This window comes from Acipenser ruthenus, chromosome 26, assembly GCF_902713425.1.
Source record: "Acipenser ruthenus chromosome 26, fAciRut3.2 maternal haplotype, whole genome shotgun sequence".
In the NCBI taxonomy this organism is placed as follows: domain Eukaryota; kingdom Metazoa; phylum Chordata; class Actinopteri; order Acipenseriformes; family Acipenseridae; genus Acipenser; species Acipenser ruthenus.
The window spans coordinates 13842380-13862262 of NC_081214.1; the positions used below are offsets into that span (position 1 = coordinate 13842380).

Sequence of the window (19883 nt, forward strand, 5' to 3'; positions counted from 1 at the left end):
GCCACTGTCACTTTTGGAAACTCCAGCAATAACCTGCACTGGTGTATGCTGGGTTTCAGATGGTCGTGCTGGTTCAGGGGCTAAATGAGGAGCTGGTTAAACTGGTTAAATGAATGCATGTGCTGTAAACCTTGAGTAATAACTCTCCACCTAGTGGCTGATGAGTTCATAATATTAACACCAGCATAAGACGTGCACTTACCTCTCGACTACAGAGCTAGCTCTTTAGCTGAATGGTAAGCAGTTTGTCTTTGAAGCGCATGGTTTACCCTGCTAGGGCTAGTAAATGTGTATTCCAATTCCAAGCTGGGTATTTCAACAAGGCCTTGCCACCTAAGATCTTTGTGAAGGTAACGTAATGTAATGAACCTCGCATACCGAGCAGCTGCACTGGGCACACTGATTGGCCAGCCGGTTGAGAAACAGCCCTTCAGCCGCAAACATCTCCCCGTGCTGGTAGACGACTCCGTTATAGTTGCAGGCCTTTCCGCTGACCTTCGAGATCAAGGGAGAGGGGGGCTCTTCTGAAAAGAAAGAGACGGTCTTCAGTGACAGCATTTGGTTTTTAAAAAGCTGCAAGGCTTGAGTAAGAACAATGAGAATAAATCCAACATTCCAACAAAGCCATATCTGAAATGCAGGCTCTGCTTTACAAATGAAATGACATTTTTAAAGATGTAATAGGGAAACATTTCAAAAACACAACCGTGTTAGTTTGACATGACTACCAGGAGACTTGTCATAAATATGCTCCCAATCAGTAACTGGAAGTCTTCATGTGCCTTGGGCAGTCAAAACTCTAGGAGCCAGACAGACTGAGCTGTGTGCCAAAAACTTGTGCCATCCATTAAAACTAAGAACGAGATCAAAGTTGTGGGCTACTTTATATAAAGTGACCCCGCATATTTGAAATTCAGGCATTGTTTGCATCTCGCAAGTACATGACCAATTCACCTAGAAGAATCACTTAATGTGCTGCCCTGCGGTCGCTTTAAACACGGCTTGCTAGCGCATGACTAAGGTTGGAAACTGACTAGGGAAACCACGGTGCTCTCCTGGGAGTTGTGTGGTTGGGGTTTGCTGTTTTGACACAATTTAAATATTTTGTATTTGGAACCTTTGAACAGCAGGATTTGCCAGGAACAACAGCTGAAACCCAGCCAATGCAATTCGAGTTCTTCAGTCTTGATTAGGTCTTGAATTTAGCCTCGGAGGATTGCTTTCCAAGACTTTACAATGATTTTTCGAAGGCAGGTTGCATTGTATATTTAAAATAACCCATTGCACAAAGACGGGAGGTATTATATAATGTGGTGACAGGACGTGTCAAACTGTGTACTACAGAAACAAGTTCTCACATTGTAATAAAATAAAACATGATTCAAACATCATAAAAAGTAAGAGTAAAAAATACTCTGAAAATGTAATTCTCTTTAAAGTATTCAAAGCTAACAACATAGTTCCATTAATGTTCTCTGTCATGCAATTTTGAAAGAATCACAAGTTTTAGCCAACATGTATTTCATTTTAAAACACGAAATCTGGTACTACACAAGGTTAAAGAAATCTCTGTTTGGAAGACATACTTTTAGACTGTCTTGCACTTCCTGGATAGTGAAATTGTCCCCACCCCTTCACAGCTGTTCTTCCTGTCAATAACCAATCAGCTGCTTTCCCTATTGACTTGGCAACATGCTTTCAGCCAGTAATATGCTTTGATCCAGAAGTTACTGCTGGAGTAAAATAACCAAGGAGGTAAAGCAGTAACTGACTTCCTGGAAAACAAGGCAAGCAGAACTTTCTTTAACCTAGTGCAGTACCAGATGTCTGTTTTAAAATGGAGGTACATGTTTGCAATAAAACGTTTTTCTTTCAAAACTGCACATTTGGAACCTACTGTATGTAGCTAATAAATGTGCAAAATAGGTTAGATTTATGGAATTCAATATTTTTTTTATACAATGACTTTAATAATGTAGTCCTTACCTGGGCATCGAGGGCAGCACTGCTGGGAGACGGGTACAGGACTGGCACACTGGCTCATCGGGCACTTCACTCGATTGCACACCACATTGCCACTCTGCCACACAGGAGACATGCTTTACACAGAATGTTACAACCAACACAAGCTGCACAGTATACACTGACTGGACACTTTATTAGGGCCCTTACCTAATACCGTATTTGGCATACTCAAGTAAAAGCTCCACTCTGCACAGCTCAGCATGGCTGTGAGGGAGTGTGAGTGGAATATTACTGAAGAGGTTTAAGGGTTCAGGTAAGTTATGCTGGGTCTGTTCAGTGTCATTCACCACTGAATACAATCTGGAATAAACACAGCACCTTATGGTTCAGACCTTAAGAGTTATAATCTATAAGTACACCTGGTACACCAGATCCAATAACCCCCTCTCACAAGACTTTGCCTCTAGTGCAGTGCAGTAATTGAGAGCTCAGTTGGAAAGGAAACCAGCAGACACAGGGGGTCCCCAGGACGGAGTTTGAGAAGCCCTGCTTTAGTGAAAGTATCAGTAAATAATGCAATATGTCTTACATCCTCTAGGGGCAGAGTATTGCAGATGTACAGGTTAATGGTTACACCCTGGTGTGCCTGACGTACTCTGAGATCATGGGCTCTATTTACAAAGCTTCATTCTGTGTTTAAAGTCAGTTTGAATAAAAATAATACAGTTTGATATTTATGAAAATGTTCTTTGCTGTTTAAAAAAGTTTCAGGAATAGTAAATAAGTTAAACCTCTTCTGAGGTCACAGGAGTATGTAAACTTTAGAGTTTTCATGTGATTAAACAGAAAATGAAATAGTGTACCATTTTGAGTTCATTTATTACTAAATAAATAGATGTATTATTATTATTATTATGAAAGGTTCCGTAAATATCCAGCTGTATTTAATTAATCAAAGCAAACAACACAACCCTTTGTGTGTTTCGTATTTTCCTTCACACACATTTTCAGAAGGGACAGTGCCCGACTCCATGGTATATTGAAGGCACTATACCTCGCTGCAGACACAGTTAATACAATACACAAATCCATAGGGCTCCAGGAATGGGTGCCACCTCTCTCCTGCTCGGTACTTCTTGTCCTGAAACACACAGAGTGTGTCCGACTCTGAGAGTTAAAGACAAAGAGAGAATCAACAGACTGCACTGAAACACCACAATGCAGTAAGCACTGCCAAGTAATGGGAACCAAAATCATGCAAGCCCCACAGTCACTGGCACCCGGCTGGATTTCGCAACTCTTTGGACTTAATGCACTGTAAAGCTTGAGGGAACACGAAGCCTCTTTGTGGCTTGGAACTTGGTTTCAGGAGACTAGGTTTCAGGACACTGCACAGCACACCAGGGGATAAATTGGGGTGGATTGCGCACATCGAGATTCAGCCAGGAATGGACTGCATCTCGGATTGAATCCTGGATTGACATATTTTTTCCATTGTGCACATCAAGATTCACGTTTGATCCTGGATTACATTCCAATCCTGGTGTGAGGGGGGATTGAGTCTGGATTGTTATGAAGTTATGGTTGCTGGTTATTTTGAACTTGTCCGACAAATTCAGATATCTTATTGCTTGTGTTCGTAGCAATCCATTTGTTGAATTTAACGATGAAAGTTTTGTACAGAGATTCCGTATGAGAAAAGAAAGTATAAATTGGGCAGGTGGAGATATTAAAACCACAAATCGTCAGATACAGAGACAAAAAAGATCCTCTTCCGCCTCTCACTGAAGTGCTAATAACAATGCCACACGGTCTTTTCAAAAAGTAATCAGTGACTTCATAACGATGTGTCTCTGTGTGCAGAGTAATTCACAGGATCACTGAAGCTATTGCAAGTTTACGAGAGCAATACATAACTTTTCCAACGGAACAAACTATCCATCGTATACAGCAATTGTCTTTGTTGCACCCCTGTGCCAATAATATCACCAGGGGGCGATAGTGCTGAAACTTTTCGGAATTTAAAAGGTTTTTTTTTCAATCAATGTACAAATGGTCAGTGATTCAGAGCTAAATATTACCAACGTAGTTGCTCGATGGCCCGGTGTGGCGGAGTGTCCCGCCCCTATTTATTATTATTTGTATTTTTGTTTGCGGCGCGGATAAATACCCCGTGAATACCTGCTGGTTCCGCCTCAACCGCCGTGGGAGGACTGCTTGCCCCTCCCACCTCCACCAGCAGAGGGTGAATACCTGCTGGTTCCATCTCCACCTCCACCAGCAGAGGGTGAATACCTGCTGGTTCCACATCCACCATCATGGGAAGGACTGCTCCTGCCCTGCCTCGCACCGCCCAAGGATGCCTGCCTCGCTTCGCCCAAGGATGTCTGCCTCGCTTTGCCCAGGGCTGCCTGTTGCTCCGCATCAGCCGGGGCTGCCTGTTGCTCCGCATCGCCCGGGGCTGCCTGTTGCTCCGTATCGCCCGGGGCTGCCTGTTGCTCCGCATTGCCCGGGGCTGCCTGTTGCTCCATATCGCCCGGGGCTGCCTGTTGCGCCACATCGCCTGGAGAGCCACCAGTTACAGGGAACGAGGGAGAAGTGGAGCTCCCGCTGCGGCCTCCATGGCCAGGGGCTCCCCTCCCGAGTTCACCTCCCGAGGGTCCGCTGCTGCTGCTGCCATCGCCTCCCGAGGGTCCACTGCTGCTGCCGTCGCCCCATGAGGGTCCGCTGCGGCTGCCGTCGCCCCCCGAGGGTCCGCTGCTGCTGCCATTGCCTGCCAAAGGTCTGCAGCTGCTACCTTCGCCTCCCGAGGGTCCTGTTTTGCCTGGGGTCGCTACCACTCCTGCCATGCGGCAGGAAATACTGTGGCTGGAGCCCCATGAAGGGCAGCTGCCGGCCACGAAGAAGGGGGGGGGAGGTCAGAATACCAGCTCCCCCAGCCGCACTTACGCGGCAGGAAATACTATGGCTGGAACCCCATGAAGGGGAGCTGCCGGCCATGGAAAAGAGGGGGGAGGTCAGGAGACCAGCTTCCCCCGCAGCAATTTCGCTGCCGGAAAAAGGGTGGCCGGAGCCCCACGGAGGGGAGCTGCCGGCCATGAAGAAGGGGGGGCAGGTCTGGAGACCACCCCCAAAATTTTTCTGGCCAGAGGAACCAGCCTGTGCGTGGTCCACTGGGATGCTACAGTTGTTTGGGTGGGAGGAGGACATCCCACCGTGGCCGCCACCTTTGGCCCGTTGCTGCCCCTGTTCCTGCGCCGGGACTGCTAACCGGGACTTTAGGGAATAAGGGGGTAGGTGGCCGAAAAGGCCATGTGTGCTGTGCACAAGGGGGGGCGTGTGTGGCGGAGTGTCCTGCCCCTATTTATTATTATTTGTATTTTTGTTTGCGGCGCGGATAAAAGCGCAGCGTCTTTTATTATATTTAAAAACCCCGTGAGGATGCATGGCTGATCAGCTACTGATTATTTAACTAGCTGACAGTCATGCATCCTTACCAAACGCGTGCAGACTCTGGCCGAGGGATAATAAGATAATTAACAACTAGTTAATCCCTCGGCCAGAGTATATAAACCTGCAGCTCTCTGCACTCGTGGTGGAGTGTAGAGAGGAGAGTACGGGTAGCGGAGAGAAAGAACAACATTTAAAAACAATTGTTAAAACGTGCTGGATTATCCAGCACGACACTTACTTGTTTGTTTGTTTATTCGTTTGGCCCTCGTGCCCTTTTGTTTTGTGTTATGTTAAAATCATTTGTTTGTTTATTAAATACGCTGAATGCAATTGCATTCAGCTTCACCCGCCCATCCACTGTTTTGGTTTGAGTTACTTCCTGGTCCGTGACGTCATCAACCTCACCACTGCGAGCCAGCCTGCCACACCCGGATCTACACACGATTCTCGAATATTTGAAAACAGTTTTGTCTGAAAACAGTGAGATTGAAGGTATATTGTTAGGCGACAATGGCAACCCCTGTAGGCAGTATTTAATGACCCCAATTTTAAACCCTGGAAGACGTTTCAACAAGGCTCATGCACAGACTAGAAATGTTACTGAACGGACACTCAGAGTTCTTAAAAAGAGGTTTCCATGTTTAACATTTCTTCGTGTTAAATTGGAAAGGTCACTTGTGATCATAGCGGCATGTGCAGTTTTGTATAATTTCAGTAGATGAGCGGGGCTTCAGGATTTCAAAGCAGTACCTCCTGATGAAACTATCTCAATGTCTCCTTACATGAAAGACATCAAGATGGACAGGCGATGAGACAGAAGTTGGCGACACAGTTTATCATGAATTAAAACAGGGTCAAATAAGAGATTACTATTTCACCAGTACATAGTAGATTATTTTGAGGGGAAAGAACAGCTGACATACAGAAGATACAATACTGCAGCGTTTCGGTTTCTTTGGGACAGAGATTAGACGGAGGCAGGGTTGAATTGAAAGGCTCAAGCCATTTGTTTCTTTACAACAATAATGATTGCGAAAATAAAAGCATAAAATAAAGGAAGGGAACTGGGAGTCGAAACGAAGCATTGTCAAACTGCTTACTACCCTCCCTTTTCAAAGCAGCTAGTTATAATCTCAGCTTCTCCTCCTTTAATGCGTAGATTCTCATTTTAATGTCATTTTTTACGAGCCATCTCAAGCAGGGCTAGGCCAGGGTCAGCTGTTTCTGATCTCATTTTCTTTGCAGGTGATGAAGTAAAAGTGGGAGGTCCTTGCTCTATGGGAGGTGACGCTACAGCTACAGCATAGCTACAATGAGAGGCATCCGCATCAGAGAGGCCTTCAAACAACTCATCAGCTACCTAGAATATAACAACCAAAGAAAATGAAATCTTTATCCAATCTGTGGAATAAATGTTAGGTGATTTGATTCTTGGTTGGTTAATTATTTTAATTATTAACGCAAATTTAAAATGGGTAATCAGCACATCTACTCACTACCAAGGTAAAATAACTAATATGTAGTTTATTATTTCATGGCCTATATATACTAAATATCCAGATTTTTTTTAATCTATACAACTGTCTGACTAAATATTATTACCCCAGTAGAAGCTTCCTTGTTGAAGGATGCATTGTCATCACACAGATTTCTCAAACTATTAAATTGTTGGGGCAAGAACTCCACATGTTTGAGAAATGTTATCAATGGCTGTGGGGGGAGGTCCACCACCAGTCGCACGTTGCTCTCGTTTCTCTCTGGCAACTTCTTTTTTGGCTTTAGCCTTCATATTTGTATACAATAATTTGAATTCCTTTATTTCCTGACAGTTTACTCCACTGTGGGAATTGAATTATGTTGTAATCTGTCCCCAGGTAGATTCCTTCAGTGCCCATGTTTGGTTGTCTGTCTTTTTTATTTTAATAATGTTTAATAATGTTTTTGAATCCTAGAATCAAGCTGTGCTACTGACAGCATCAATCCTGGAATACCTAGTGAATCCTAGAATCAAGCTGTGCTACTGACAGCATCAATCCTGGATTACCGAGTGAATCCTAGAATCAAGCTGTGCTACTGACAGCATCAATCCTGGATTACCGAGTGAATCCTAGAACCAGGTTTCAAGTCACTGTTCCTGAAAAAGTGGCTTTGCTTTCCCTCAGCTTAAGATGCATTTTAGATCTGTTTGAGCTCATATTCCTTATTGATTTTTTTGATGAATGAAGTATATGAGCAACATTTAGTATATATCTGTACAGTAGATGTGGCAGGCTTGAATACAGGACTGATGTTAGATGTTCTGTTGGTAGATGCTTTTATTTCAAAAGTGAGGGCCATTCTGGAGTTGCTTTAGATTTCCCACAAGGAATTGAGGGTGGTAGTCATTGAGGAATGGTCAATACATTGCATTTTATTTTAAATGAAGTTAGCGTGTGAGCGGATTTGTTTACCACATTGATTTGGAACACGCCGCTCCCCTGCCATTACAAATATTTGAACCTTCCAGAGCTGCTGACACAAAGCAGAGTTTGGGAAACGATCAACAAAAGATATTTGCATATTATTTTTTTCTAATTGTCTGCAGGCAAGCTTTTTGTCTCTGTAAAAATAAACTTTTTCAGAGAGAGTTTTTCAAAGAATATCAGAATGCTATTTAATCAAAGGAAAATCGTAATGGAGAATTTCACAATTTTCAGTCGAAATTCAGAATAAAGCCACCCCTTCCTGACAGACGCACAGCCTTATAGAAATGCTTCTGTAGCACCAACACGGAGCACCAAAGCTCTTTATTACTATTGTTGTGTGCCAAAGAGCTGTGGGGTTTGGTTTTTCTTGTAAGAAATAATACACAGATGCACCTCACTGAAGACCTCAAAGGTGGTAATCCAAGAACAATTACTATATATATATATATATATAAGGCTGTAAGAAAATCGTGATTTTTTTAACAAGACGGTGCGGCCAAAGTATTAAAGTTGCGGATTTGGCGCGGTCATAAATATAAACAGTTTGCACGTACACATTAATTGCTTTCAAGATGGATTTTTGTTCATTTGTTCAAAAAACAACAATAAGAATAAAACAGATAAATAGATAACCATAACATAAGTTCTTAAGACTCCCTCTTTGTCACCATTTGAAATAAAACGTTTTCGCTGTGTTTCATTACATGTGAAGAGTTGTAGCTAACAGTTACGCCGCATAACATACAGTACTTGCATAACAGTAACAAATTGAACATCCACACTACAGTATTTGCAAAACGGCAATAAACCTTCAGTCACAAAATGTAACAGTAAGTAAGTAAATACAGTACTTGCATCATAGCCCACAGAAGATCACTGATTGGCTAGAGAGGATGACACGGCATACCTATCCCCCACCAGCAAAAGACAATGTGAGAGTGGTTTCTTTTTCTGTTTCAGTTTATTTTTCAGCATTATTTTCCAACGAAATTACATATACATAATAGAAACATTGCAGCCACATAAAAAGTTGTGGTTTGTAATTGAATTAAAAACAGGTTTTCAAAACTGTCTTTTTGCTTTTGCCTTTATAACTGTTGTGTTTTCATTTATATATATATATATATATATATATATATATTTAAATGTTTTAATTTAACAATCATTTTTTCTTGTTCTTTTAGTTTTTCAAAATGATTGAGTGTTGGAACTGCAGCTCAACCAAATAACTGCATAAGCAAACCAGGCAACTAGCTGTGATCGCAGTGGGGGCTCCGCAGCCGCTGTATGGTAGAGTTCACAGAGATGGAGTGATATTGAAAGAGGCTTTTGTGTGCTTTCCATCAGAAAGGAATGACCGAGCTTGCTATCCTAATTTGTGGATGTTAAAACATCTATTTTATTGTGAGTCCAGAGCTGTTGCTGGTCTATATAAATCATGTATGAGATCAGGCAATACACAGTGTGCAGGGGGTCATTTCAGACAGCTTGAGCAGCCAGAGCCCCCCGAAATACACCCTAAACCCTGCAAATTAAAACGATAGCTTACAAAATAATTTCATAACTCTTACTGTCTCAAAGGAGAGTGTTGAAAGACACACATGTTGCATTTAGATTTTGGCAGCGGGTACTACGCTGGGTTAAAGACAGTTCTCTGTTTTCTTGCCTTGTTTTCCAGGAAGCCTGTTACTGCTTTATTTCTTAGATAATTTCATCAGCAGTGTCTTCAGGGCGAAAGCATCTTACTGGCTTACAAAGATTTATTTAACCTAGTGCAGTACCAGATATTATGTTAAATGAAAATACATGTTTGCTAAAATATGTGTTTATTTCACAACTACACATTTAAGACCAACTGTATATGGTGAATAAAAGTGTGCGGAGGGTACAATTTAAGGAACTATTTTGTTTGCTACAATCATTTTAAAACGTTATACAAAGTATTCATAAGCAGTGGAACAGATTAATCACAGCTGAACGAATGGGGGTGGGGTATTTGCGGCCCATTTTGTACTCTGAGTCATTGCTCAGTAAATATCTTGAAAATGTAACAGTCCCACATCTACCAACACAAGAACTATCCCAAATATTATCTGTTAATGCCAATACGGGAGACTTTATTGTGGCCTCCAAACATGAGCGTCGAAAGAGTCTGGAAAACTGAAGGATCAACAGCAAAGCTAAAATGACCTTGAGAGAATGTTACCAGGTTAACGGGGGGTACAGCGTGCTTTTAAAAGCCCTTGAGAGAATGTTACCAGGTTAACGGGGGGAACAGCGTGCTTTTAAAAGCCCTTGAGAGAATGTTACCAGGTTAACAGAAGGTCAGTGTGCTTTTAAAAGCCCTTGAGAGAATGTTACCAGGTTAACGGGGGGTACAGCGTGCTTTTAAAAGCCCCTGAGAGAATGTTACCAGGTTAACGGGGAGGTACAGCGTGCTTTTAAAAGCCCTTGAGAGAATGTTACCAAGTTAACTGGGGGTACAGCATGCTTTTAAAAGTCCCTTGAGAGAATGTTACCAGGTTAACGGGAGGTCAGTGTGCCTTTAAAAGCCCTTGAGAGAATGTTACCCGGTTAACGGGGAGGTACAGCGTGCTTTTAAAAGCCCCTGAGAGAATGTTACCAGGTTAACGGGGAGGTACAGCGTGCTTTTAAAAGCCCTTGAGAGAATGTTACCAGGTTAACGGGGAGGTACAGCATGCTTTTAAAAGCACTGGTTATTCTGCTTACGTTTGAGCGATTCCGATCCACCTCCTTCAGTGACACCGAGCAGCAGCACCCAGACGAGGAGCACGCTGAAATCATCCAGTCTGCACACCCCTGTCATACTGACCGCTGCTTACAACACTTCAAGAGCTGCAGGATCCAAGCCTGTTCCTCTGTGGAAATAACAAGAGAATACCTTCATTCGCTTTCGGTGTCAGCAGTTTACATTGAAGATTATTCCATAAACCTAACCCCTAGTGCTCTTCTGTTTGGAATGGAGTTCTCAGTGTACATTTTTGAAAGAAACACACGCTATAGTAAATATGTATGTTTTAAAAATATGATATAGGGTATTACACTAGGGGAAACAAATCTCTGTTTGCAAACCAGGCTTTCAGGTAGTGTTCCACTTCTTTGGCTAATTCCCCACCCCTTCAGTTTGACTGACATGTTTTTCATTCCAGTAACACGCTTTGAGCCAGAAGTTAAAATTAGTTCAAATGACCAAGGAAGTGCAACTGGTTTCCTGAACGGCATAGAATAAAAATAAACTGTTTGTAATTGTCGGATTTAAAAATGCCTTGTTGAATTGTGCAGTATAACTTGGTGTTCCTCTTCCTGTAGCAGGGTTGACTCATCCTCACGCTGTAATTCAGTCTTGTGATTAACTGCCTACGAGAATTGTTTCTGTGGGGGGATGATAGCCTTTTACAAGTGTCTTAGCTTTGCTCCACAACACCCTCTGCTGGTAGAGCCAGGCTAAAGCAGCACTGGAGTCTGCACCGAACACAGAGGGCTCTGACCTGGGGGGTGATCTGTAGCCTTGTCTGCAGGGGAAGCATTAACTGCAGGTACTCCGAGACATGGTCAGGTGGGTTCGTGACAGCATATAGCACGTGAGGCTTAATGATCTGGGAAAGAGAGTTGAATTGAATAGAGAAAAGCCTTTCAGGGAAATTACGAGTGAAATCTCAGTATAATCCCAGTGTATTACCCTGTAGAACCCCTGGCACAACCATTAGCAGACCACAGCATTGCAAGCAATGGCAACACAATGGATTGGGAACAAACAGTGGTGCTGTCTGCTACTGGCACAGGATCACAGGACTTCAACAGATAGCCAGTACTATAGGGATACTATAGGGCAGCAGTGTGGAGTGTGGAGTAGTGGTTAGGGCTATGGACTCTTGACCGGAGGGTCAGCCCCCTGCCTCGGTGGAACCAGCGCAGCCTGCCAACAAGTGTGCTGTCAAGGCAGGCCGCTATGACGGGACTGCGCCCTGGGAAGCCTACCAAGCAAAGTTCCCGCCTCGCAGCCTTGGCAAACAACTGGAGAATAGAAGAACAGGCGGGGCAGCTGGCGGCAGCACTGGAAGGGAAGGCGATGCAAGCATTGCTCGATTTAGACCCAGAGGAGCCGTGTGACTTCCATACCCTATCCACGGCTCTCCAGCGCCGCTTTGGACAAGTGGAGTCAGCCGTCAGCCTGCGCGATCGCCTCGCCACGCGCAAGAGAGTCAGTGGCGAGAAACTCGGGATACTGGCCGCGGACACTAAATACTTGGCACGGAGGGGGTATCCTGGTTTACCTCCGGCTGTACAAGAAGACCTGGCGATGGAGGCGTTCATCCGTGGCCTGAATCCCACTGCGCTCAGACAACAGGTTCGGCTCGTTGCCCCAACCTCCCTAGAGCAGGCTTTAACCCATGCCCTAAGGATTGAGGCCGTGCTCGAGGAGGGCGAGCGAGTCCGGATCCCCAAAGTCTGCGCGGTCAGAGGAAAGGAAGATAGCGATGGAGACGAGGATACCGCCGCTGTCAGGCAGACCACTCCTGTAAGGCGCTGCTGGAACTGCGGAAGCCCGGGTCACCTGCATGCACAATGCCGCCGCCGCCGTCACCCAGTACCATCTGAACAAGAGACGTCATCGGCGGGAAACGAAAAAGGAGCGGCGTAAACGGGGGACCGCAGCTCCTTCACCTTCCTTCCCCCACCCATAGAGACAAAGAGAACGACGCGGTGGCAATGGTGGGCCGTGTTGGCCAGGGCAACAGTCTGCATGCACCCTGCCTCTTAAATGGGGTGCAGTGCAAGGCCTTGGTCGACACAGGCTCCACCATCTCCATCCTGCGGCCCGGGGTCCTCCCCAGAGAAAGTGACGGATGGCTGGAAGGCTGGACGCCCACCACGGTTCGCCTCCGCACTGTCACCGGCCAGGTCGCGTCCATGCTGGGACGACGGCGTCTGGAGATCCAGCTCGGAGACTGCACGATCCAACACGAATTCTGGCTGGCGGAGATACAGGATCGCTGCATTCTGGGCCTGGACCTCCTGAACAAAGTAGGAGCTACCATCGACTTGGCTGAGGGAACCCTGTGCCTTGGCCAGAGCCAACTGCGCCTGATTCCGGGTCGGGAGAAGGAAGGGGAGCAACGCCGCACCAGAACCACCGTGCGGCATAGCCAGACGAGGGAGGTTCGTCGGACGCGGAGGGGCAGGACCCGGCCTCTCCCAGAAGCAGAGGACAGGACATCGGCGACAGAGTTTGCAAGGGCTTCAACTGTCTCCACCCCCTCCCCTGCAGAACTTTCACCGCCCCCTGCAACCACAACCGGTGGAACACAGGACTGCAGGATAACTGATGCGGTGAAAGCGCTGTGGCAGAGGAGTAAGGAGGGTCTATCTCAGGGCCAGCGGGAGCAGTTATGGGAACTATTAAGGGGGTACTTGGACATTTTTGCTGCAAACATAGAGGACTGTGGGCGGACTGGATTAGTTCAGCACAGCATTAACACGGGAGACGCGGCTCCGATCCGGGAGCGGCCACGGCGGCTACCCTTGGCAAAGCGGGAAGCGGCCGAGGGCATGATTCTGGAAATGGCCGCTGCCGGGGTAATTGAACCATCGGCTAGCCCCTGGGCCGCGCCAGCCCTGCTAGTAAAAAAAAAAAGACGGGTCACTGCGGTTCTGTGTGGATTATCGCAAACTGAATGCAGTGACCCACAAGGACTCGTACCCCCTCCCCAGAATCGATGAAGCTCTGGACTACATCGCAGGCTCCCGCTGGTTCAGCTCCCTCGACCTGCGCAGCGGATACTGGCAGGTTGAGCTGGCCCCTGAGGCACGACAGAAAACTGCATTCTCCATTGGCCAGGGTCTGTGGCAGTTTTCAGTGATGCCCTTTGGACTGTGCAATGCCCCAGCAACGTTCGAGCGCCTGATGGAGCGGGTGCTCACCGGAGTTCCACGGACCCATTGTGTTGTATACCTGGATGACTTACTGGTGCACGCCACCACCTTTTCGGCGGCACTGCAGAACTTGCGGACTGTGTTCGAGCGCATCCGTGGAGCTGGCTTGAAACTCCACCCTGGGAAGTGCAACCTGCTGAGAAAAGAAACACACTTCCTCGGACATGTTGTCGGGGCAGACGGCATTGCCACAGACCCTGCCAAAGTGACTGCTGTAAAGGACTGGCCGGTCCCCAGGACTGTGACAGAGGTGCGTAGCTTTCTGGGCCTGGCGTCTTATTACCGCCGCTTTGTGAAGGACTTTGCTCAGATCGCCAGGCCCCTGCACCGCCTGACCGAGAAAGGGGGCCGGTTCAGCTGGGACACCGACTGCGCAGCTGCCTTTGGGGAATTGCGAGAGGCCCTTGTGAAGGCCCCAGTCTTGGCGTTCCCTGACCCCCAAAAACCGTTCATCCTGGACACGGACGCGAGCGATGTGGGGATCCGAGCAGTGCTAGCCCAGGAAGGCCCGGACGGGGAACAAGTAGTCGCGTACTACAGCCAAGCTCTTAGAAAACAGAGCGGAACTATTGTGTGACTCGCCGGGAACTGTTGGCTGTAGTACGGGCCGTGCACCACTTTCGTCCCTATCTCTACGGGCGGAGATTCAAGCTGCGCACGGATCACGCCTCCCTGCGGTGGCTGCTCAACTTCCGCGAGCCCGAAGGACAGGTGGCTCGCTGGATAGAGACACTGCAAGGGTATGACTACTCCATCCAGCACCGGGCTGGCCGCCTACACAATAATGCAGATGCCCTGTCCCGTCGCCCCTGCTTCTCTGAGGACTGTAAGCACTGCCATCGGATGGAGGAGCGAGAGGCACAGCGGTCCTTGGAGGAGCGAGTAAGTGCTGCCACTGTAGCTGTGGAGACCCCCCTTGAGTTGCCAGCGGGGGAGATCCAGCGTCAGCAGGGTCTGGACGCTGAGCTGGCACTGCTGATCCGCTGGTTATCGGCGGGTCAGCGCCCAGCCAGACGTGCGGTGTCAGCCCTCTCCCCGGAGGTAAAAGCGCTGTTGGCGCAATGGGAATGTTTGAGCCTCCGGGAAAGTGTGCTGTACCGTGCCTGGACAGACCCTGCGACAGGGCGCAAGCGGCTACAAGTGGTGGTTCCTCAAGCTCTCCGAGAGACCGTCCTGCGAGCCGTGCATGGCGGACCAGCCACTGGACACTTCGGCGTTGCCAAGACCCTGTGTCGGCTTCGGGAGCGGTTCTACTGGGGACGGTGCCGACGTGATGTGGAGACTTATGTGCGATGCTGTGACCAGTACACCGCCCGGAAGGGCCCCTTGGACCGCTCTCATGCCCCGCTCCAGCAGTACCAGGTGGGGGCATGTCACAAAGACGGCCGGAGTGGGTGGCGTCAGACCAGAAACAGGAACACAAACGACAGAGAGATGTGGAGTTTGGTGGAGCTGAGCAAATGCTTTCGCTCAGCATTTAATGAATAAACAGACAGAAAATAAACGTTTGTAACAAAACACAAAAACAGGACACGGCACTTGAGCCAAAATAAACAGACAAACAAAACGGACTACACAGACAAACAAACACGGTGAGCAGATTTCACTACTTATTTTACTTTTACAATACCCTCCGTCTCCTAACCCGTTCTCCACTCACCGAACACCAACCCCCAGTGAGTGAAAACATGCAGCTTTTATGCAGTTGTACCGAGATTCGATTGCTAGTCAATCATTCAATTGGAATCTCGGTACAACTGCACGTGAATTAATTAAAGTGCAATTCCCCGTGCTCACATATTACTTTTTACTTGCACGTGATGTGATGTGCCATCCCCGTGCCTAAATACAAATATACAATTTACACACACGTGAAACACAGACCGCTTATATCCCGTGTACCAATGCCTATACACCAACATTTACACACAACACGTAACATATAACATACACAGGGGGGGGCACTTTGCCACAGGGCACCATTAGAGCGCGTCGGTGTGGACATCTTAGGGCCGTTTCCACGGTTTCCAGGGGGGCAACTGGTACGTCCTGGTGGCCATGGATTACTTTACTAAATGGCCCGAGGCGTACGCAGTCCCCGATCAGAGCGCGACTACCTGCGCGGAGGCACTGCTGGAAGGCATGTTCTGCCGGTTTGGGGTTCCCGAGGAGCTACACAGTGACCAGGGGTGTAACTTTGAAGCGCAGGTGTTTGGTGAGGTGTGCAGGCGGCTGGGTATTAAGAAAACCAGGACGACCCCACTACACCCACAGAGCGATGGATTGGTGGAGCGGTTTAACCGCACCCTTGCCACCCAGCTGACCATGTGGACCTCCCAGCACCAGCGTGACTGGGATCAATGCTTGCCCTTGGTCCTAATGGCCTACCGGACTGCAGTGCATGAATCTACAGGGTGCACGCCAGCGGCTCTTATGTTTAGGAGAGAGCTCCGCACCCCAGTGGACCTTGTGTTCGGCCGGCCACCTCAGCTCCACACTCCGGAACCTGCCGGCCCGGAATACCTCCAGCAGCTACAGGACCGATTGGACACTGCCCATGCTTACGCTCGGAAGCACCTCACCTCGGCTGGCCAGCGTCAGAAACGGGCATACGATACTCACTGCAAGGGCCGGGGATTTCAAGCTGGGGAGCAGGTCTGGGTTCACTGCCCCCGGCGAAGAAAGGGACTCTGCCCCAAGCTGGCCAGTAACTGGGAGGGCCCCTGTGTTGTTCTGGAGAGGCTCTCCGAGGTGACTTATCGAGTGCGGCTGCGGACCCGTAGCCGTGCGGTTGTGCTCCACCAAGACCGCTTGGCCCCCTACCGCCCCGGAACAAACTCGGTTGTCCCTGCAGCCAGCCCGGAGGCCAGCTCCCAGGACAAGGAAAGCGCTTCCCCCTTGCAACAACCGAATAGTTCACCAGCTGGTGGCCCAGGTAGGAGCATTCCGGCTCCGGCTGACTCCCAGCCCGCTGCACCTGTGCTCCAGCGCGGCCAGCGTATCCGTCGACCACCCCCGGGACTCTCTGACTTTGTGAGACATTAAGTGTTGGGCCGACGGGACGTTCGGCCCTAAGATGGGGGCTGTGTAACGGGCACGGCTGGACTGACTCGCCGTTGCCACCTGTCGGCGAATAGGGCGCTGTGCCCGGAGCCAGTCCCCTACATTTGGTTAATGTGCAGCAGAGGATGCTGGGAGTACGAACTATGGTAGGGGAGAAACGGAATTATTGTTGTTGTGTTTATTTGTTGTTACTGTAAAAGTTCCAGTACTGTTCCATGCATTTTCCTGTAATTGTTATTACCCTTCCGGTGTTGTTTGTTAAATATGTGAATGTCACCCTGAGAGGCAGAGTAGTGCTCTGGGGTGGGGAAGGGCTGTGTGTGTGTGTTCGGAGAGGGCGCTGACTTGCTGTTAGCTGCTTAACAAACTGCATTACCTAAAAGAGCTATTGTGTGCGTGTCTCCGTTAGTCCCTGTGCTCGCTACAGTATATTAAAAACTCAAAAAAAAAAAAAAAAAAAAAAAAAACTTAGTCCAAGATTAGCGCTAAGCAGTGCGCCATAACAGAAGTACAATGTATCTCATTATGAATTGTATTATATTGTTCACGCCTGCTTCCAATGCATTTAAACGAAATATGTAATAATTACGGGCATTTCCACCAGGACTGAAGAATGTATCCGGGGTTTCGTCTTTTATTAATCCCATCCGTTATTAAGTGTTACTGCGGGATGTTTTAAACGCACAGCAGTGAGCAGAGTGGAACAACTTGAAGCACTGGCAAGCGGGGAAGTCCGCTCAGAGGTACGGTGAGTTGACGCATGACATGAACGCTAATCACCGGGCAAAGCACGGGGAACTGCGAAATACAGAACTATTATACCATGGTCCTCCTTGAAAGACTGCTCCTAATGTCTGTTATATCATCAATAGCAACAGTGGTTTTGCCTACACACACACACACACACACACACACACACACACACACACACACACACACACACACACACACACACATATATATATAGTTAACCTTCACCCAAAAAATAAGACTGATATCTAAGAAGGAATTCTTCTGTTATGCCTATTATTGGGGAAATGCATCATCCTATGTTATACTACTTATTTTTTATACTACTTATTTTCTGTCACTGCCTTATAAAATGCGACTTAAATAACTTTTTTTAAGTATTTTAATGTATGTAATTCAAAGGGGTATATTTTATTATTTATCTAAATTGTTTTGTATATATTATTATTGTTGTTTTTTTTTTTTAATCCGTATATCGCTTTGAGAGGATTTATCATGCAAGGCGCTATACACGAAATTAAGACTGATTGATTGAGTATGTCCGTTTGTTCAAAAAGGTATTCAATAACGTGTTTAGCCATTCACTAAGAACTTTGTCGATTTGTTATTGAAATAAGAATGTATATATTTTAATTAAATAAGAAAAAAATAATCCCTATGAAATAAGTGGATTTGATAAATACAAATCTTCCAATTTCAGTTTGTTAAAACTTCAATAAATAACGTTTTCAGCAAACTACTGCAAGGTATCATGTACAATAAGTTTATATAAATTAACATAGAGTAAAGCAAGCAGAAATGCCTGAAAAACAAACACAGAATACTAGCCTGATGCTCTGCGCGGTGTTACACCGAACCGCACAGATAATAAATCGCATTTGTTTAGTAACCGCCCTCCCTCTTAAATGCTAGTTAAGTCCTCACTTTGCTTTGGTTTCCCCGCAGCTAAACTCACCTACTCCATGAATCTGTAAACGTGTTGCGCACAGATGTATAATTACAACGTTATACGGTACATACATTGTATGCATGCGTGCTTCTTGTCTAGTGCATACTTCAACCCAACACCGACATCAAAGCAGTTGTATAATCTCTTCTAAACTTGCATTTTAAAACAATTACAGTATATTGATTAAATTGTATTCTTTATCTAACGAAGAAGGCTGTTGCTTACTTACCAAAATCCTGAATCCTCCGTTTCTACTGGATCATTTCCTCTGAGAACCCACAGGCAAAACTCCCAGCTGATCTGCACTTGATTGAAAAGTCGTACGTTCTCCTTTACATATAGATAGATAGATAGATAGATAGATAGATAGATAGATAGATAGATAGATAGATAGATAGATAGATAGATAGATAGATATGTTATATTTTCTGACAGGAAACTGTTGTTGTTTTTTTGTTTACTAAAATGGGTTGGCGCGTGTGCCAGTCGTGTTGTAAGTACCTACCAAGAGAATAAAAACATGTAAATTTGTCAAACTGATTCAGAACATAGCGGTACTCAGTTATCTCCTCCAGCAAAAGTGTTTGACTTGGTTAGATGCGAGAGGCGAGGACACCTGATTGCGAGCGAACAAAGTGTGACCACACTACTTCAGATGTGAATACTGTTCCAGCAAAATTAACAGGCACACATATTCCTCCCATAACACCTCGAAAACTGCTCACATAAACTGTGCAACACAGTTACGAGGTTTCATTTAAACTAAGGCGGGAGTTAAGTTTTTTTTTTCTTTTTACAGCGTTTCAGTCGTCTGGTCAGACACTGATTGACAGCAGGCTGGCAGTTATTAAATTCATAGTATAAAGTGTAGTTATTTTCTTCAGATATAAACGTTGTTGTAATAAGCGGTGCAGGGGACTAGAGTCTTTCCTCTAACCCGCTTCCCAAAAGAGGGTTGCGTGAAACGACTACACTGTGGTAGACACAGCTGCACACCCGGAAGGGTAAAACGTGCCTTCTCACCATTCTGCATTCAATTGCCCATATACAAAAATCGTGGAACCTGCAGTGTTTCATGCGGATCCCCTAATGGAGAATCCTATGCTGTTCAATATATAGAAATGGTTCTTTACATAACCAGGGCTCTAGAGCCAGCTTATAGGACTCTTTATTCAGGGACTGGAGAAAACAGCGGTGAAGGGGCTGTCTCTCCAGTCTCATGACTGTTTTATCCGTTCTGCACATGGCACCGTTGACATCGATTCTGTAATACTGGGTGTGGG

At 46.5% G+C, this 19883-nt stretch overlaps 1 protein-coding gene across 3 annotated transcripts in view; it reads right to left on the minus strand.

The window, feature by feature from the left end:
• LOC117430397 (chordin-like protein 1) overlaps positions 1–19653 on the minus strand; it is a 31651-nt gene extending 11998 nt beyond the window's left edge. The window contains exons 1-6 of one of the 3 annotated variants that reach the window (XM_059001355.1): positions 19624–19653; positions 18830–18930; positions 10614–10762; positions 3020–3132; positions 1987–2080; positions 379–524 (exon numbers count right to left, since the gene is read on the minus strand). In XM_059001355.1, coding sequence (XP_058857338.1) covers positions 379–524; positions 1987–2080; positions 3020–3132; positions 10614–10710 — 450 coding nt within the window. In that variant the 5' untranslated portion in view covers positions 10711–10762; positions 18830–18930; positions 19624–19653. Of the gene's footprint in view, positions 1–378; positions 525–1986; positions 2081–3019; positions 3133–10613; positions 10763–18829; positions 18931–19105; positions 19517–19623 lie in introns of those variants that run through there. The other 2 variants (XM_034050393.3, XM_034050392.3) reach the window with 2 other exon arrangements.
• Between the last annotated feature and the right edge of the window lie 230 nt (positions 19654–19883).